At 36.5% G+C, this 21895-nt stretch overlaps 1 protein-coding gene across 2 annotated transcripts in view; it reads right to left on the reverse strand.

Moving 5' to 3' along the window:
• Window positions 1-21139, reverse strand: part of stim2b (stromal interaction molecule 2b) — a 49222-nt gene extending 28083 nt beyond the window's left edge. The window contains exons 1-2 of one of the 2 annotated variants that reach the window (XM_051900997.1): window positions 20215-21139; window positions 19904-20057 (exon numbers count right to left, since the gene is read on the reverse strand). In XM_051900997.1, coding sequence (XP_051756957.1) covers window positions 19904-20045 — 142 coding nt within the window. In that variant the 5' untranslated portion in view covers window positions 20046-20057; window positions 20215-21139. Of the gene's footprint in view, window positions 1-19903; window positions 20058-20190 lie in introns of both variants that reach the window. The other variant, XM_051900996.1, reaches the window with a different exon arrangement.
• Window positions 21140-21895: the final 756 nt, after the last annotated feature.

Below are 21895 nucleotides of genomic sequence, written 5' to 3' on the forward strand. Positions count from 1 at the left end.
GATATGAGAAATAAAACAAACAGACGCTTTCTTTGAAAAACTAAAATCTGAATGTTTATTGTATTGAAATCCTACTGATATTTCACTTGCATAATAATTTGGAACACAGTGTATAGAGAAAAAAGGTTCTTTAGATTATTAAAATGTTCTTCACACTAAGAAAAATTGTTCTTTCAAGAAATGTTCACTGAAAGTTTCTTTTGGGGAACTCAAAATGATTCTTTGGTGTAGTTCATGCATACAGACAACACACAATATGCATGTTGTTCAATCCAAATCTGCTCAACAAAAAAATCATAAAACCAGTTTAAAAACAGAAAGATACTTTTCTGTATACATGGGTGTGAAAACCACATTCACCAAATATATTAAATCCCTTTCTGTCTTTTGAACCTCCATAAAAAGGCATATTATTCCTCCATGGACAGGGCACCTATAATCCTCTGCTTATGATATTGCATAAGTGTGTTAAAATATTTTTTCCCCTCAAAATCTGACAAGGTTCACAATCCAGGAGTTCAGACTTCCAGAAAAGGAGACAGAGCTTGTGCGCCATTACAGTAGGAATGTGCGGATTGAAGCTGAAACTCAAGACCTGAGAGTCTTAATTAGAGCAGATACTTATCTGTGATTGTATAAGCAACACTGCGCAGTCATGAGAGGGAGAAGAACCACACATCATCCGTTTGTGTTTGCAGATGATGTGTAGAGATATTAGTCTCACAGGCTGTGACTTAAAGGGATAGTTCACCCACAAATTAAAACTATTGGATGATTTACTCACCCTCAAGCCATCCTAGGTGTATATGAGTGCCTTCTTTCAGACGAACACAATCGGAGATATGTTTAAAAATATCCTGGCTCTCCCAAGCTTTATAATGGTAGTGAACGGGGGGCCTGTTTTGAAGATCAATAAAATGCATTAATCCATGATAAATATAATCCATACGGCTCCACGGGGTTAATAAAGGCCTTCTGAAGCGTAGCGATAGGTTTTTGTAAGAAAAATATTCATATTTGAAACGTAATAAACTAAAATAACCGGTAGATAACTGTACGCCTCTCACAGTTTAAACAAATAGGGCTGATTATATGATGGATGCATTTTTATTTTTTTTTTTATTACTTCAAAACAGGCCTCCCGTTAACTGCCATTATAAAGCTTGGTAGATCCAGGATATTTTTAAATACATCTCCAATTGTGTTTGTCTGAAAGAAGATAGTCATATACACCTAGGATGGCTTGAGGATGAGTAAATCATGGGATAATTCTCATTTTTGGGTGAACTATCCCTTTAAACATAAGGACCGTCTGAGGGAACTTCTCTGATAAGATTAGTCAGTCAGAGAGGAGGAGGTCCACCCACGTACCTTAACGGCCTAATGACAAATGCAGAAGTCTGAACTGACAGTCAAAATGTCAAAGGGGTCATAGCAAGTCGAACAAGGTCTGGTAATTCATTACTTTAATTGCTATATTATTAAAGATTATGGCCCCACCACAAAAAGATTATCCATTTTACTTTTAGTGATGAATTTTATATGCACCAGACATGCTTTCTTTAAGAAAGCATTTATGAAAAAAGTAATAGGTATTTAATTTACAGTAACAGCTGGAAATTAATGGAAAATGATAGCATATGTTGCAAAACATTACTGATGTTTATTAACTTTCAACCCACTCTGATGATTTCAAGTTTTTCATCTACACTGTACTAGCTAGCAACACAATGTTAATGTACTGACATTTAAATAAGTACAATCTGCAACAACCATATTCATTGTAAGATTTACCTCTTTTACTGTTGAGTTTAAAATACTGCATTGAGAGGGAAATAATAAAGTCAGATGACCTGATGACTTCTTGTTAAAATGTGTTACATACTGTATGTGTGAACTGCTGGTTTAGGTGTTACTTGTGTTTGCATACGTAAGAGGAAACCTGTAAAGTTAGGACAGTAAATATACTGCCCAGTGGTCTCATACTGGAAAAAAAAGGGGGCAAACAAGCAATACTGTAGATAACTTCCAAAACACACTGAATAGTTAAATATAAAATAATAAAAAAAAAATATGAATATAAAAACACATGCCTAGTTAACCTACCATAAATGTATTTGGTTATTGTGATATTTGCATTTACGTTGACATAAGCAAAACAGGTCTAGTCAAACAGTTCTTTATTAGTCTGACTTTTCTCGAAATAGCATCATCATTGTTGATTTGAGTAACATCATGAATATTGTGAGTAGGCAACCCTCTCGAGTTCCTGTTTAAGAACTGTGACTTCCTGTTTGTTTGGAACCACTTCCTGCAAACTCCTACAGACTCTCTAGAATGCCATCAACACAATTATGACTTTAGCATTTATATAGGGAAATACAACAGCTATGTTCAACAGTATGAGCTATACCACACTGACACAATCCGACCTTACAAAATCTGCATACAGTTTCATTTCTTTATTTTCATTTCAGCTTTGCAAAAGGCTTACATCCAGGAATTTCTTGTCAAATTTTCCCTAAGAGCATCTGGGCTTTATTTTCCAATTGTTGAAGAAATTCTGCCACTGATGGCAAGTATCCCCCGACATACAGTATAAACTTTCATGAGACTGAGAAGGTACAGATGGTGCAACAGCATTATAAGTATGCTGAAACATTAATATTTTAATGAGAATGTGGCAGACTTCAGATGAAGTGACCTGCAATATAGTGTCTATATTTTATATGGATGTAGTATGCAGCATCCAGCATGATAATGTATTTGAGGATAATTTTAGATTGAATTTAATGATAAAACTCCACTATAACACTTACATTATTTCAGCATTATGACAGCACACACCTCGCTCACTGTCCAAAGAGATGACATCAGAGCACGATGGATTTAACCTTTGACCACCTCTTAGGCGCCACTGGAATAATTAAGCCTTCAGTCTCTCCACAATCAATTAGCCAAACAGAGTTATAGCGGAAGTGCAGCACATAGCAACACAGCTACAGAATGTGTAACTCTAGCGGTTTGTGAAGTCGGATAAGCAGCCCTTGAGAACACACCTGTTTTTGGGGGGCCTGCAGAGCTGGATTACCACTAACCTCAAAGCATACACTGACTCATCTTGCACTTCAGCCCACTGTACCCACAATGGAAAGTAAGTAAATCTCAATAAAAGGTGGCTTGATTTAGCATTTCTCATTGGCCACTTCTTTAAAAATATAGTTGAACATATATACATACATATATATACATACACACACACAGTTGCAAGAAAAAGTATGTGAATCACTTGCAGAATCTGTGAAAATGTGAATAATTTTAACAAAATAAGAGAGATCATACAAAATGCATGTTATTTTTTATTTAGTACTCTCCTGAGTAAGATATTTTACATAAAAGATGTTTATATATAGTCGACAAGAAAAAAAAAATAGCTGAATTTATTAAAATGACCCCGTTCAAAATTTTGTGAACCATTGATTCTTAATACTGTGTGTCGTTATCTGGATGATCTACGACTGTTTGTTTTTTTTGGGTTTTTTTTGGTTTTTGTTTTGTGATGGCTGTTCATGAGTCCCTTGTTTGTCCTGAGCAGTTAAACTGAGCTTCAGAAAAATCCTCCAGGTCCTGCAGATTCTTCAGATTCTAACTTTTCACACTGAGGACAATTGAGGGACTCAAACACAACTATTAAAAAAGGTTCAAACATTCATTGATGCTCCAGAAGGAAACACGATGCAATAAGACCCGGGGGGTGAAAACTTTTGAACAGGATGATGTCCAGTTTTTCTTATTTTGTTTAAATATCTTTTTTTTTTCATTTAGTACTTCTATTCGGAAGCAACAGAAGATACTTGCATGTTTCCCAGAAGACAAATTAAGTACAGTTAACCTTGATTTTCAAATTCGAAAAGTTTTCACCCTCTGGGTCTTAATGCATTGTGTTTCCTTCTGGAGCATCAGTGAATGTTTGAACCTTTTTTAGTAGTCCCTCAGTTGTCCTCTGTGTGAAAAGATGGATCTCAAAATCATACAGTCATTGTTAGAAAGGGTTCAGATATGAAGAAGATGCTGGAAAACTGAAGAATCTGCAGGACCTAGAGGATTTTTTTGAAGAACAGAGCTCAGTTTAACTGTTCAGAACAAACAAGGGACTCGTGAAAACAGATGTAGATCATCCAGGTAATGGCACAGTAGGTTCACAAACTTTTGAATTGGGTTATTTTAATAAATTCAGCTTTTTTTTTCTTTTTTCTTGTCGACTATATATAAACATCTTTTATGTAAAATATCTTACTCAGGACAGTACTAAATAAAAAATAACATGCATTTTGTATGATCACTCTTATTTTGTTAAAAAAATATTCATTTTCACAGATTCTGCAAGTGGTTCTCAAACTTTTTCTTGCAACTGTATATGAAAGGAATATAAATTGGTTATTGTGATATTTTGTGGTAGGCCTATATATACACACTTTTTTAGTCACAAGTCTCAAGTTTTTTGAACATAAGTCTCTTATGTTCACCAACACTGCAATTATTTGATAAAAAATACAGCAAAAACAGTAATACTGTGAAATATTATTACGGTTTAAAATAATTGTTTTCTATTTTAATATATTTTAAAATGTAATCCTGTCAATTTTCAGCATCATTACTTAGTCTTCAGTGTCACATGATCCTTCAGAAATCATTCTGATATGATTTGGTGCTTAAGAAACATTTCTTATTATCAACAATGAAAACAGTTTTGCCGTTTATTATTTTTGTGGAAACGGCGATACATTTTTTCAAGGTTCTCCGATTAATAGAAAGTTCAAAAAAGCAGCATTAATTTCAAATAGAAAACTGTAAAAACACTGTATTGTAGTGATGCATGCTGCAAAGCTGTGAGAGAAGGAAATAATGTCCATTATCATCTGATATTATGCTAGTGCCACTCCTGTAATACTCATGGTAAAAGCATACGAAAACATTTTGAGGAAAACTGGGTCTGATAAAAGAGTAAGTGATGTCTCTGTCATATACAGCTTACTGTAGACAAAGTGTTGTGAGGCATTCATTGAAGTAAGAGATAAAGAAACAGAGCGTACCAATGTGACGTTCATTTTTCTCCATTGCTTTCAATGGTTTACGAGCTGGTTGTTTTTCTAGTGACAGATAAGTGACAGCTTTTTTTCTTTTCAGTAGAATGCACCCTTTCTAGGCACTCTGTATGTGTCTGTGTTGGGCTTCTTTGCAGAGCTAAGATGTAAGACTTGCAGAGTCAGCCGTCTCTCTCTCTCTCTCTCTCTCTCTCTGACCCTGAAGAAGGGGGAAAGTCCCTGAAATGAGAGGCCACTGCTATTCCTTTCATCCGAAATATCTCTTCATCTCCTCACCCATGAACAGCACCAATTCAAGCTTTCATAATGCATGTATTATGAAAACATGTTACTAAATAAAAGTCTGCCATTTTTTGGATAGAAAAGCATAAGCACGTATTGTAAAATAATTGATTTGGAGTACATTTTATTGAAGTACATTTTACAAGAAAATACTATTTCAGTCTTTCTACTTCAAAAATTCATTTAATTCAATGTGTTACTTGCCATTTGTTTGTAACTGTTCATGAAAATTACAAGCAATTTCTGAGTAAAATTTATTTTTTTTTTTTTTTCCCAGTGTGAATGAGTAAAATGTCTCTGTCTATATGTTCTCTCACGCACCTTGTAAGTTTAACACCATGGCAATCTGATAGACATGAGCAGTGGCCAGTTTTCCACCCAGGCTATCAATGAATACACACAGCTACTCTCTTGGCACTGTGCTGATGCCAGACGCTTACATCATTACTGAAGCAACTGATGTAAATAAAACTGATACAGATGTTTGAACAAATAGTTCTGTTTTTATCACTCGCAAAATGACAGAGTGGACTGTGACGGCGGACATTTAAGACATTCTGATGCGGGTATAAATACATGAACAGAGACAAATGTAACATGACCTTTAGGAGAGGAAAGCAGGAGAAATTACACCAAGCCAGCATACTGACACTATATTCTATAAAATATCTCAACGAACCCTACTTGTGGACTGCATGCATTCTCTGTGAACGTGAGAGTGTGTAAAGGAGTGTTTGTGAGTGTGCAGAGATCAAGGGCATGTAATCTAGGGAGCCACAGCTGGACTAATATGTGTCTTTATTATCCTCTGTAGTGGGTCTTAGCATCTTCATGTCATTCCCTTTTTAGCATCATGCCATCGGATTTCACAGCCGAGTGTTTGGCATGTCAGGCTCCCCGATGCGATATCTTTGTTAAATCACAATCCCAAATCATCAGGGTTACGAGCCATTCAGAAATGAACTGAGAATTCTACTGAAACTGCAAATCCATTCATGAATTTTAATCGAATTAAAATTGTTTTTAATAATACATTTAATTGTTCATTATGAATTGCTATTAAACATTCCATTATACATATGACATACAGGTATTACTACACATAACTTAAAGGTGCTGAATGTAATTTTTTAGACTGTACTAAAAACCACAAAAATACCATAATATGTTTGCAGAGATTTAGGAAACATGCTAAGTTCACCTACTTGTTTCTCTAAAAACAATGCTCAGGCAGTTATTCTACTTTGAAATGTGTCTTCAATTGTCAGAAGGTATATTAACTAAATAGTATTTCAACACACTGGGTTGCCATTTGGCAGAAAACACCGAGTATTGTAGCCAGTAAACCAGAAACCAGTAAATAAACTAGGTCATTGATCGCAGATTCTGTCTGACCTTAAAAAGCCTCAGCATCTAAAAGGCTCTATGTCTAGAGGCATATTAACGTGTATGAATCTACTCAACTTACAGTGTAAGGCTTGTCACCTTCCATTGTCCATTGCGCTCATTCCTGTTATCAAACTGGCAACCCATGTGAACTTCCAGTCTGAGGAGGAGGGGGCAGGAGAAACAACCCTCTCCAATATTTTGAATTTGGACTGCAGTACCCATTTCAACCACTAGCTGTCAATATTACATACTGCACCTTTAATATAATCATCTAATGTATACATTTTATTAAAGATAATATATTAATGTTACATCTATATCTATATCTCTCTACTGTTCAAACATTTTGGTTTTTAGGCTTTTTTAATGTTTCATATGCTATTTTTATGTATTTTAAAATGTATTGTATTCCTGTGAAGGCAAAGTTGAATTTTCAGCATCATTACTCAAGTCTTCAGTGTCACATGATCCTTCAGAAATCACTCTAATATGCTGATTTGGTGCTCAAGTAACATTGATATGACAATGTTAATGTATTTGATCTTGGCGTACTAGATCTGCTATGCATGCTGCTGCTGCAAAGCAAGTATGACTTGTAACTGCCGATAGATACACAGACACACTGCTGTGAGCATGTAAGATCTGCTGCTGCTGCTGCATGAATAGGCATATATAAATTCTGTAGCATATCTAAACAGGTGGAGCTGGGGAGGTGGAGGGGTTAAGAACAACTCTGATGTCACGCTGCAGGACAGCTTACAGCAAACACTGAACCACACTATTTAAACCTTGAACAGGCAATTTCATTGGCTGCAGGATCAGCGGAGGCCAATCAGCTTGTCCTATGTAAATGATGCAATTGCTAGCAGATTACATTTAAAGGTGACCTATTATGCCCCTTTTTACAAGATATAATAAGTCCCAGGTGTCCCCAGAATGTGTCTGAAGTTTCAGCTCAAAATACCCCATGGATTTTCTATAATACCATGTTTTAACTGCCTATTTTTGGGTGGGAGAAAAAAAAAAGTGAGCTGTTTTGGCAACGTGCTAACGAAACACATTCAGAAAGACCATTTGCAAACATCACGAAATAATTATGAAATTGGATCATGAACAGTTGGTATCGATTCATCTCTAAGAATCAACTTCTGTGCAAATCCTGTGTTTTACAGACCCTCATTAACAGATCAGTTATAATGTTTACATAGTTGAGACATATCACGAGCTCAGGGACGGTCGTTCTTGAGTGCTGCTGTCCTGCAGAGTTTTGCTCTGACACAGCTCGCCTTCCTTCACTTAGTTTTAGTAATCCTGAAGACATTCAAGTGTGTTTGATCAGGGTTGTAGCTAAACTGTGCAGAACAGCTGCTGCTGCACTCCAGGACCAGTGTTACTGGTACACCGATGTCGCTTGCAAAAACAATGGCGGCGCTGTGGGTGGAAACATACAGATTCAGGGTGCGGTAATATTATAATAAGATCCCATTCCTATGTCACAAGGGGAGCGAAATCAGAACGGCTCAATTTTCCACATGCTTGCAGAGAAAAGCTTACCAAAACAAAATTACTGGGTTATCCTTTTTCACGTTCTCTGTGTTGGTAGATGCACCAGAGACCCAATTATAGCACCTAAACAAGGGAAATGTCAGATTTTTTTTCGTCCCCTTTAAAGCACCTATCAGTCTGCGCTATCTGGAGTTTTGTGACTAAACTGGATATTTATTTAACATAAATCTTTTGTAAAATTATAAATGTCTTTAATATATAAAAATAATAATAAAAAAAAAGATCAAATGTAAATTTCTGTGTCTCCAATTCAATTCAAATTCACACTCATGAACTGACAAGTTGTCAAATTTTAAATTCTGAACCTGTAAGTCATTCACATCAAGTTTGTACAGTATGGCTGTATTATACTGTGTAGAAAATCTGACCGACATGGTAGAATCAATTAGAAGTGCAAACAAAATCCATAAAGACAGAAATAAACATACTTCAGAAAGGAGGAAGTATGTTTATTTCTGTTTATTTGGCTCACCACCTGTCCATGTCTTTACTCAAGGAATTGTTTGCACTTTCAGCGATTCTCTTGTGTCTTCCATTACAAAATGCGTCATTTCACTACACCAGTATCCTGAAATGCGCCAGTCACATCGTGAAAGCAGCTAGTCAGACCAGACTAGAAATGACAAGTAAACCTCACAACACAGCCACATGCAGCGTATCACAAAGAACTCCTTCAGTCCCTCTAGAAAGAATGGCACAAAACAAGCTACACAGTCCAGCTCAATAAAAATGACCTACATTTCCATTGGGGACAATTTTCTGCATGAACTGAGATACCAGTTGGACAATGCAAGCCTTCAGAGAATAGTTTCAGTTAAATTAAAACATTACTCTTGCCATTTTATTCGTAAAAGAGACTGCTCTGAACTTAGATAAGCACAACAGCGTCTGGAGTCCCATCATAGACACATGAGAATATGTGCAATTATAGTATGTGGATCTTAACTGCTTTTTCTTGACAGTCATCTGGAGATTGAGAATACAAATACATTTTATTAGTCATGTTTGCAAAGAAAATTATTACTATTGCTCATATAGGATTATGCATTTAAACAAACCCCTTACTCTAAATATTAAACTTAGACAACTTATCTTTCAGCGTAAATGACTTACTATTTTTGCCTGATAGACAATAAAACAGAACAAATTAAAGGGTTAGTTCGCCCTAAAATGAAAATAATGTAATTTATTACTCACTTTCATGTCGTTCTACAGCCGTAAGACCTTCGTTCATCTTCCAAACACAAATTAAGATATTGTTGATGAAATTCAATGGTTCAGTGAGGCCTCTATTGAAAGCAAAGCCATTCAAACTCTCAAGGTCCATAAAGGTACTAAAAACATATTTGAAACAGTTCATGTGAGTTCAGTGTTTCTATCTTAATATTATAAAGCGACAAATCGGCCCAAATCGGCCCATATAGATATTGTTGAAAAGTAGTTATTTTGTTCTTTTGGCACACAAAACGTATTCTTGTCGCTTTATAATATTAAGATAGAACCACTGAACTCACATGAACTGTTTCAAATATGTTTTTAGTACCTTTATGGACCTTGAGAGTTTGAATGGCTTTTCTCTCAATAGAGGCCTCACTGAGCCATCGGATTTCATCAACAATATCTTAATTTGTGTTCCGAAGATGAACAAAGGTCTTACGGGTGTAGAACGACATGAGGGTGAGTAATTAATTACATTATTTTCATTTTTGGGTGAACTAACCCTTTAAATAGACTTACATTGAAACAGTGAGCAAAGTTATTCTAATGAACAAGAATATTATAGAGTACCCAAATAAAAACCTTATTTTCAATTGGATCACAGTGATATTTAGCCTGGAGCTCTATAACATAATAGAAATACGTGTTTGTGTCTGTGTGTACTAATGTAAACCCTCAGGGATTCAATTAATTACCCCAAGTGAGAATAGTGTAGGTTATACTCTTGATGATGGCAGGAAGCAGACATGCAGGATATTCCCAAACTGTTACTGAGTACCCAACGGAATCGATGGCATCTAGTGTTCCATCTGAGCAGACGTGTGTGAATGTGTTCCACTAGGTCTAATCGGAAAGCATGATCAAACCCTTAAAAATACTGTCAGGACAGTCTAGATTATGACGTCTAGCTCTAGCACCCAAGTTTAGACTGCGATCAGTAGTCTTTTGATAATATAAAGCTCGAGAATGTGAATACATAATAGCTTAAATAAACCTGTCACTGTACCACTTCCTTACTGAATAAATACTTGGTCAAATAATTACAAATCTAATAGAGAAGAAATATAGTGTGTAAAAATTTTGTAAAATGTAATGTAAATTATGATTAACCCAAAATTATAGCTTCGGTTATCATTTACTCAGCCCCTGTTGTTTCAAACCTGTATGAAACCCCCCTCCCTTATATGTGCTTTAGCATTTTAGTCAATATTAAAATAAGTGTACTTTAAAGCATGACAAAAGATTATTAAAAAAATTTTTAAAATGTACTTTAAAGTAAAACTTTTAATTTGACATTACAAACTTTTTAAAAGTGTATTTCTGTTAAACAATCATGAAATTTACTCCAAGTACATATAAGTGGACTTCTATTTCATTGATATCATATCTGCAAGTACAGTCTTGTAAAAATATACTTTTAACATTTGAAGTACACTACAAGTCCATATTAAAGAATATTAAATGCACTTCTTTTTCACAAGGGTTTCTCCATAATGAAAGTCAGTGGGGTCTAATATTATTTGGACCACAGTATTCTTCAAAGTATCTTTAGAAGAAAGAAAATTGTACAGGTTTGGAACTACCTGAGGGTGATGACAGAATTTACAGAATTGATCCCTTTAAGGCTTTTCTGTGCATTCTTTTTTAAAATTGTTAAGATCTAATCATGACAAACAGTAATGCTATGATATCTACAGTACTGAAAAAAAAAAATATACTCAAGTTAAAAAAAAAAAAAAAAAAAAAGTGAAAGTGACATGACGTGTAGCCAAGTATGGTGTCCCATACTTGGAATTTGTGCTCTGCATTTCACCCATCCAAGTGCACACACACAGCAGTGAGTAGTGAACACACACACACACACACACACACACACACAGAGCAGTGGGCAGCCTTTTTTTTTTTTTTTTTTTGCTGCAGCGCCCAGGGAGTGATTGGGGGTTAGGTGCCTTGCTCAAGGGCACCTCAGTTGTGGGTAATGAGAGTGGAAGAGAGCGCTGTTCATTCACTCCCCCCCACCTACATTTCCTGCCGGTACTGAGACTCAAACCCGCGACCTTCGGATTACAAGTCCGATTCTCTAACCATTTAGACCACAACTAGGTCACATTAAGGCCACAACTGCCCCATTACTGGTGTAGTGTGAATAAAGTACTTGTCCATAAATTACTTGAGTAAGAGTAAAAGAGTATCTTATTTAAAAGTACTCATGAGTAGTAAGTACTGCATTGTGTATTCTATCCCATATAATAACCACTGTACACTGCAATTTAAAAATGTAGAAAACACTGTACATACTGTAATTCACATACTCTGTTTGTCAGAATGAAGAATATCTATATCCTCTATATCCAGTTTTAATTTTGACTTTTAAAATACATCACTTATCAGTGATTAAAATGTATCTACTACCAAAACAGGGAAATAGACAGAGATAAAAAGATGAAAAAGTTGCTTTCAGTACACAGTACAAAAATATATTTAAAATCAGTTGTAAGGCCTTAATGAACAATAAGCGAGTTCTTTTTGCAAGTAAAATATTAATGTTCAGAACAGCGCAAAGAATACAATGTATGAAATGGATCAAACAAAACAAACAAAAAAAACTACTGTTTAACTAGAGTTATTTTTTCTTATTAGAATGGTTGAATTGGATCAACGACATTGGTTAATAAAATTAGATTAAATGCATAAAGTATACTTGTGTAATTTAACATTTAATCATTGCAGGCTTGTGTAATATTCTGAGTTTGCGTTTCACTGTTTTTATTCATTTTGAGGAATACTGACTCTGTTTTTGTGTACATGATATGAGCAAATGCATGCTCACATTTAGTCTAGAACTGCCATCATGTTTACACAGCGCACACAACTCCTCTGCAACTTACTCCAGATTTCTCTAAACATGAGGACAGGAGAGGTGTCAGTCGATAAATGGGAAAACTTGTGTTAATTACTTGAAAATGTAACTCATACATGTTGTAGTACATTTAAAAGTAATGCATTACTTTACTTGTTACTTGAAAGTAATCTGATTACGTAACTCTTACATTACTTGTAATGCATTACCCCCCCATCACTGTAGGTTAGGGTAAGGGGTTAGTAATAGTATTAGTTTCAGAATTGTGTAGGCAATCAGGGTTTGCCCTTAACTGCATGTTTAAAGACACAATGTTGCATAAAAGCAGAAGTATAACATACCAGCTCTGATCCACCACAGCCCCACGCATTAGAGGTGCTCTGATGCTGCTTCCAGAGTTTTAATAGCTCTGTTTGTTTTAAGACACTGTCTATGGAAAACAACTGCTCTGGCAGAGAGTTCCTTTTAATAAGACCAGATAACGAGATTAACAGACAAATGAATGGAAATGTAAAGTGACAACAACAGTGTTTACAGCAGTGCTGCTGCTATTACTGAGAGACTCTGTGACTTTGCGATGGACCCAAAGATGAGTAACAACTGACAGCTAAACTCAACCATCGAAAAAAGTTTCTATATAGAAACTTTTTAATTCAGCATAAAGTAAATTGTGACCGTTTTCCATACTGTGATGTATATCCGGGTGAAGTGGCTTATTCAAGTGTATGATATGTAGCAAACACTGAATAATTTATATTTTTTACTCATTGCTTAATTTTTCTACAGTAATTTTAATTTATATTTTTAACTATTTTAATTTATGTTTTTAATAATAACAAAGGTGTAAATTGGTATAGTTCTGGCTCACCTGCTGCCCACCAAAAAGATAAGACATTACTAATGGAAAATGTTAACTACTGAAGTAAGTTTAAGACAGGACAGTCTTTTGTTTATTGTTAAAGATGTCCCAAACTCAAATGCTGATTTGTCACATCTGAATGAGCATGATGCAGTTCTGTCATAACATTATTTAAGCATTTGTGTAAATAAGTTTATGATGCCCTTTAGATGTTGCTTCAGCGCTAAGGAGGCACTATTTAGAGGTTGATAAACATTATATAACATGTAGTACACACAGACTGACGCCATCCAAGCATTCATTCTGCTGCTGTTCTCCAGTCAAGAAACAGGAGAACCCTTATAGGCCTATGACTTTGGTTTCTGTTGATGTTAATCCCACTATAGTCCAAGACAAAAATGTTGCATTACAAGTCTGTCTACAATTGAATGGCTGACGTGACACAACAAGCATGTGAAAGGCTGCTTTCGCATTATTGCTTACGTCCTACTTCAGATTTCAATACCTCTTGTCTAAACAACACAGATCATCAGACATTTTTAAGGTTACGTTAAATTACAATTCCCAGACTCAAAATTCCAGGACAGAGTGTCCCTCTAAGAGGCAGTTTGTTTGTTGAGAAGCTAAACAGTCTAAATACACAAAGGCATTTAATGTGAGAAAGGCCACGTTCACAGGAATATAAGGGGATTTCATCTGCCAACTCAATAAACATATACAACCTCAGACAATTTCCAAAGAACCTCCTGAGAGATTTATGTTAGTTGTATGAGGAACTGCAACTGCTAAATGTGGTTAATATGAAAGAGCTGTTTTCAGTCTCTTAAAAAAAAAAAAGTTATGAAAAAAATCCTTTTAGTAAATATCTGTTAGCCACCATTCACTATAAGGTTATCTAATTTAGCATTTTTAAGAGGTAAAGAAAAGTGAGAAAAATGATTTTGACTGTTACCCTCATATACAGTGTCTCAGAGAAAGTATGTGAAACTATCATCTGTCTGAAAGGAGTCTGAAAGGGCAAGAAAGGGTAAAAATTATATTTCTGAAAACGTAAATAGGCAATGAATTAGCAAGGAACTGCATTTATTAAGAATACCCTTAAAGGCATAGCTCACACAAAAAAAAAAGGGTAAATTCTGTCATCATTTACTCACCCTCATGTCGTTCCAAACCTGTATGACTTTAATTCTTCTGTGGAACATGTGATATTTTGAGAAATGGTTCTGTCCATACAATGAAAGTCAATGGTCACCAAAACAGTTTGGTTACCAATACTCTTGCCAGGACAAACAGTTCAGTTGTCCCACCTTATCAGCGGTAAATGATGTCAGAATCTTCATTTTGTGGTGAACTATCACTTTAATGACACTGGTTTATGGACTGAATAATATCCTGATTAAACAACACAGATAAAAAGCACATCAACACTCATTTCAAGTTTGCCAGTGATTACCTGAACCGGATAATTCACACAGCCAGTGAGATCAAAATGACCTTGTTTGGACAAAAACAAATTGCTGTTCCAACAGACAAACTTTATCTCAACCAGGATAGTGAAAGTTGTACAGTTTAAGGCTACTACGAATTACTTGCAGTCACTAATGGAACTGAGTAATGGATTGTACCAATACATTTTAGAATGGTCACTTTCAACTGAAATACCATAACATGGCCTGAAGTAACCAGTTCATCATGTAGGACATTCATAATATGGGAAAGACAACAAAATAGACACACAGGCTGATAAACAAATACATCTAAGCCTCTAAGACAAAGTGTATTCAAATTATCTAAAAGACATACAAAAACAATCGACCTTTCACTCAGAGCACATTTGTTATGATAGTCATCTGTGCTACAGGAAATTCCTTCATTACTGTGCTTACAATTGGGAGACCTTCACTGAACAAGTAGCTCAACACATGCCACTCACAAAGACACAAGCAGGGTCTACTCATAATAGCTTATGTGCTCTTTCTTTAATTCTCTGGTGAAATACATAAGAGTTGTATCTTTTTCCTCGCTCTTTCTAGTTTGCACACATGTACATTCACAGAGGCATCCTGTAAAGCAGCAGATGACCACAGTCCAGATGGGATGTGGGTCGCTAGGTCAACACCAGTGGGGCTGTTTGACACACAAAGAGCTTAAAGTCAAACTCCCAGCACACACGCACATAAGCACAATGCCGCCAGAGGCAATCGCCACACGGCTACACGAGTGCATGCATACAAACAGCTCAAATTCTCATTTAGCATTTATAGTAAAAATATTTACAAAAACGCATGAGTATTTGCAGTGCATTTTTGTATTTGGTTGTGTTGTGAATATTTGCAACGCATTTCTGTATTTGGTTGTGTTGTGAATATTTGCAACGCATTTCTGTATTTGGTTGTGTTGTGGACTTTTGCAGCCCGTTTCTGTGTTTGGTTGTGTTGTGAGTATTTGCAGCGCATTTCTGTATTTGGATGTGTTGTGAACTTTTTCAGCACGTGTTGTCAAACTGATGAAGATGTTTTCTTAATTTGCTGGTGTTTTTTCTGTTTGCATGCGTTTTCCTCAGATGCAGCGTGTTGAGCTCTCTCGGCCACCGTAGAATCACAACAATACAGAGAAAATGTATATTTAACAAGCCAATACATAAGGCACAGATGTATGTAAAATACATTAATCGCCTTTTAAGTTATTGGGCATTCTCAGAATTACCTACACAATCAAATTTGTTTATATATTTTATTTAAAGTTAGATTTCTTCTTATTTTTGTTATCAGAAAATGTTATGCTGCTTCTTATGCTAATTCTGTGCATTCTTCTAGTATCGTGTGTTACCATGGTGGTGTTGTCTCTGCGTGACGTATGCTGTTAAAAGGCAATTATGATAACCTACAAGTCATCATGTGGCCGTTCATTGTCCACCTGTCAGAACCAGCACATTTCACAATATCAAACAGTAATAGCTCTAACAGGATGGTATATTGACATTATATACAGTAGTCAACATTTGACGTGGATCCACAAAGTTCAAAGTTGTCCTAAGAAGAAGGTTTTAGGACAACTTTGATGAAAGGTTTTGATCCACTTCAAATGTTGACAAATGTAGTTTACATACGTAGTTAGAAACCAAAGTGCATCATATCTTGTAGCATAATCATTGTATTTTTTTTTATAGTAAAGTTCTGGCAACCACAGCTGCTAGTATTTTTTTTTTTAAACAACTATCTTTAAACAACTATCTGAGAGCTCATCTGAGTTCCACTAAGCAACAGAATTCCAAGAAGTCCTAATATTCCTCATGGGTTGTATCCCATGACGACTGCACCCTTATTGATATAGTGGAGACTCAACAAAGTACACAAAACTGTTTTAAAGCAGCCTGTGTAAATATGTATTAAGACAAGCACTTAATTTGTCACTCAGAGTCAGTAATTTTATCTGTCTATGGCAGGACTGCATGTATCCCTGTAGGTGTCACGGCCTACTGCTCAGGTTTGACAGCTTTCATTTAATTTGATATCCACTGATGCTTGTGCATAATCAGTAAATAAATGAGTAAAGCACAATTCACAAGTATACATGCCAACACAGCTGCTACATACACGTTCAATGATGATATTTAACTTTGTTAACTAAACTCGTTAGTGGCTGGAGAACAATACTGAAAACACTGCCCTCTCATTTCTCATGTTCTTATAATGAACGTGTGTATGTGCATAACGACTCATTTGGACCCAGGTGAGGAAAAAAAAAAAAAAAAAGAACACTTCCATAATGTACTTAAAGTGCTCTATTTTTGTACTTAATATTCTAAAACTTCTTTTTTAGTACTTCTTAAGATAATCGTAAGAACATCTAAGTGTACTACTATTTTGAGACACCATGAATGAGAACTAAAATGTGCTTTTAATATACTATCTTAAGTACAAAATTAGTGTGTGAAAATAGAGCACTTTTAGTACATTATGGAAGTGTACTTTTTTTTCACCTGGGGAGGTTGAGAAAATCAGCTCCCAAAGGAGGCTGTAAAGAGGTCTCATCGTATAATTGTCATCAATGTTCAAACTAGGCTCATTGGAAAAACTCGCCTCTACCTACATTTTGGCAAATCTCTACAAATTATGATTACAGGGCAAATTATTGATTAATAAAAACACTTTGCACGGTTCCTTTCACATTACCATGTCATGACATCAAAACACTTTACCACATGATTTTTAAACTAATCCATTTTGATGTTTGCATAATATAACCAGATCCATATTTTTGGCTTTTCTGATGTATAGTAAACTTGCTTGGTAGCTCACCTGGTACAGCATTGCACTTGCAATGAGAGCTCCGGTACGAGTCCCATAAAAACGTCACAATAAAAGAGTTGGCGGTTAATAACTGTAGGGTTTAATGTAGATAAACTGTAGATTAAACGTTATTTTTAAATGCGACAGAGCATTAACCTTTTAACGCCACTCAACACGGATATTTCATTTCCGAACTTCAACAACCAACGTTGTCAAATTTTCATTCATTTGTTTCAGATAAAACTGAACGTGATTTTAGTGCCACTCACTGGACATTTCACTTTCAAAGTGTTGTGAAAATAATCATTTTGCAGAAATGTCGCTACAGGCACGTTTTTCCAATGAGCTTATCGGGTTGTCAATGTGATATAACTATCAGTTAAAACTATAATAATACATGCTGTGTGTTGAAATGTGACTTCTTGGCTACAAAACGCAGGGGTAAAGACTACAATTGACAGTATGTTAATTCTCAAAATGTAAATGCATCAACCTCCCACCTAAGTTAAGAAAACCCCAAGTGTCATTGCACTTAAAATTATAACTAAGAGTTTTCTTAATTCAAGGAGTTTGTTGCAGCTGGGAACAGTAGTGCAATTCATTACAAGTGTCCATTAGAGTGTACTAAACTATAGCAACAGCTGAAATAATTTGCCCAAGGGCTTTCATTTCTGAGGAGTCAATTACCATTCGCATGCAGGTTATTTACCCTTCTGATTAAGTCTCCATTCCTGTATGACCACAGACCTGGACTGCATTCATCATATGAACAGTTCGTAACTCAGTACAGAAAGCAATGTCATCTCACCCTGTGTCCTCAGCAAGCGCTCTGACCAGACTGCTGCACCTCAGAAACGATTCACTGTCATTAAAGGCATGGCTAATATTGGGAAAAACAGCTGTGGGGTTATGAACCAGAATAAGCTGATTGACTGACTGAAACAGTCATGTTTGTCTATACTTAACTATCAGTATGGTACAAATCCCAAGCCTTTGTTTAGCTTCTTTTTGTTTTTCATTATTTTGTATTTGTCTGATATTTAAAAGATGCAGGAGTGTCCCAGAAGATCTCTTTCTGTAGATCAAATGTGTCAATTTAAAGAGATATATAGTATACAGTCATCTCTAAATTCACAGGGCCCAAATTATTTTTTTATTGGAAGGCTCAATAGTAGGCTATACCATAGAAGAACTTATTGGGCCACCCTCATTACAGGGCCTAGGACAGCATTCCCAGTTGTCCCACCCATGATGACAGTCTTGTATACAATAGCGATAAACATACAGCATATCAGGGGCATCAGTTAATCTGCCAATATTTAGACATTTCAGAATTTGTCATTAACCAATGAATGGGTGACTCCTGCCACATCAGTTTTAACAAACCTACAATACCTACAATAATCAACTAGAAGTAATATTATAATAATCCAACACAAATATTAAAAGTTGAATTAAAAATTACAGTTCGAATGGGCATGATATTTCTGAATCTTGGGCTAGTTAACCAATACACATGTACTTGTACCTAATGAATAGTCACTAAAAAAACTAAAAATGCAATTTGTTAGCCATAACAATGGAATAGTTAGGCCTGTCTGTCACTACTGGGATAGTGAGTGACTATAGAGACTAGCAGCAGAAGTACTAGTGACTGGCTGAATAGACACTAGTCACTATTAGAATAAATGCTAGTATAATGGAAGTTACTACTGAAAAAAAGATACTAGTCACTATTGAATTATTTATTAATTACTTAAAAATAACAAAAATACTAGTAGCATAAAAATAGATACTAGTTGAAGCAATAAATGTTCAAATGGCTTGCCATTGTCTTGTTAATGAAAATAAGTGTATACGGTTTCAGTTGCTTACTGAGTATTGTATAAAATAAATGTGGATTTTAAGAAGGCATTATATCAGCCAGTGGCCATGGAAAACCCCATCTTGTGATTTCTTTTCATGGAGGTGCTGCCTGCTGACTGTGGGGTTCCCTCCTGCTCTCTCATGCCAAGCGTTTATTGGTGGAGCAGCAGGAATTCCATATGGATGTTGTCCTGACCTTCATCACTTTCATAAGCAGTCACACATACAGGGAAAGGATTAGATTCTTTAGAATCGTCCAGAAGTGATGCGAGGCTGAGAGAGACCTGCCCACCACCAGGACCCACGGTGCCGTGACATAACATGTCAACATTCCCTCATCAAAACAGCAGTGACAATCGAGCATCTATGCGTTTATCTGCCTATCTTGTGTTACTAAAACCCCGCCATAAAGACAAATAGAATAACGCAGGTTGATTGGATTTGCGATAGGATACAGAAGTCTTACCTGTAGGAGCAACAGCTGCTGTTGCTGGATCAGGAGTGACTCGGTTCGACAGTTGACTCGTGTATGAACTCTCTAAGCCCAATACCGCAGAGATGACGAGTCCACGCAGCAACAGAACCGCTGCCCCGGACAAGAAAGTCATGGTGTGCAAAAGCTTTCAACGAACAATAAATGAATAAACAAGAGATCACACAGTATTTTCACCCAGTGGATCGTCAAAAACGAATCACAAGAATGAAGCGTGTAATTTCAACAGTAGTTACACAGAAAGCAACGAGTTTAAATACCCGAAATAAACGAGAAGATCCAACCTGTAAAAAATGTATCCAAAAAAGAAGTAATCCAACCTAAAAAACGATCTAAAATGCATCCACGCTGTCCAAGACGTCAAAAGAAGATCGCGAGGTTAAACTCCATCCAAAAGAGATGGTCAACTCTTCTAATATGACACATTGAAATAGACATCAGAGCATTCAGACATCAGATACCAGACAGGGTTGGAGGATCTGGCTGTATCCTACTTTAGGATCCAAACAGATGAGTGCAAACTGACGAGGAATCCCCGTTTTAAGTCATAGCCCCAAGGAGATGCATTTTCCTGCTACAAAATACCCAACTGGGTCCAATGCAATACCCTAATTCTACACGGGAAGTAACCGCAAACAGTCGCGGTACATCCACAAGAGCCGGCAGATATCCAGCATAGTAAACGTTTCTCAAAATGCAAGTGTCAGATCCCAGTGTGCCGTTTAATCCAAATCCATCGGGACCATCCGAAATACACGTGTGTGCCGTTCATGTCCAAATATTAACCGAGTTTAAATGTCAAGTCCGCATGACTGCGCCTGAAATGAGGGCTCAGGTCTGCCCACTGCCTTTGCTAGTTGATGCAGAAACTAAATTCAGGGGGGCGGAAGTCCGTATGCAAATCATTTGACAACAGGACGCCGGCAGTTTGATTCTCCCTCTTCGGTGTTCTCGCCTAAAACTCTCATATAACACAAAGCCTGCAGCTAGTGTGAACCGAGCGGTCTGTGTGCAGCAACAACGAGCTGTGTGTTTGGCTGACTATCGGTATGCACAAGAAAGAGCACGAAAGTTGTTCGGGAATTCTGGCGCCTCCCGGAAACAGCCCGCTCTATTGTTCATCACTTCCCACTTTTATTTCTCCCACCGTGACACGCAGCAATTTACACCCTGAGAATCATCCAAGTTTTCCTCCTTGCAGTGGGCTTCGATTGGTTCATCGGTCCCAACATGGCAGAATCTGATTGGCTGACAGTGAGAGAGAGACGTGAGCTTTGAAGGCAAACCGCGGTTGAAAGCAGGCAGGCAGATAATGGGTGTTTTCTTGTTTTGTGGGATAATGTTCATCTGAAATATAATTCTGATTACAAAGGATTTTTCCTGTCATACATAATATTATGTGGATACGATTCAGTATTAAAGGTGGAGGTTTTCTTTATGATTTAAATGAAGAATATCAAGCCCCAGACAAATCAATCTTAAAAATGGCTGTTTTCTACATGAAGCAGGTCGTCCCCTCATGACTGCAGCCATGTTGACATCACATGACCAGCATGCAATTGCTAATAATACATTCACTTTACATAAAGTACAAAGCAAACATTGTACACTACCCAGACATTCCACCTTTTCCAGATGTTTCGGGAGTCTCCCACATATTGATACCCTCCCACCCTGATGGCAAAAGAGCGAACAAGAGAAAATCCCTGTTTTCACCTATAAAATGTGTTTTCGGTGATCAGATCACAAGTGGTCAGCCAAGACATATTGCCGTTTACCAGTGGCGAAGTAGAATTTTATTTTTGGCAGGGCCTGGGCAAAAGTGAGTGGGCACTTTCACGTAGGGTCCTTCACTTTCCTACATATTCCTTATCCACCTTATTCCTGATGAGCCTACTGCATTTTTTAATTATAGGTGGCACTTCCGGTTTGGGGAACTTCCATTCAAAAAGACTGAAATGAATC

Source organism: Ctenopharyngodon idella, chromosome 7, assembly GCF_019924925.1.
Source record: "Ctenopharyngodon idella isolate HZGC_01 chromosome 7, HZGC01, whole genome shotgun sequence".
Classification (NCBI taxonomy): domain Eukaryota; kingdom Metazoa; phylum Chordata; class Actinopteri; order Cypriniformes; family Xenocyprididae; genus Ctenopharyngodon; species Ctenopharyngodon idella.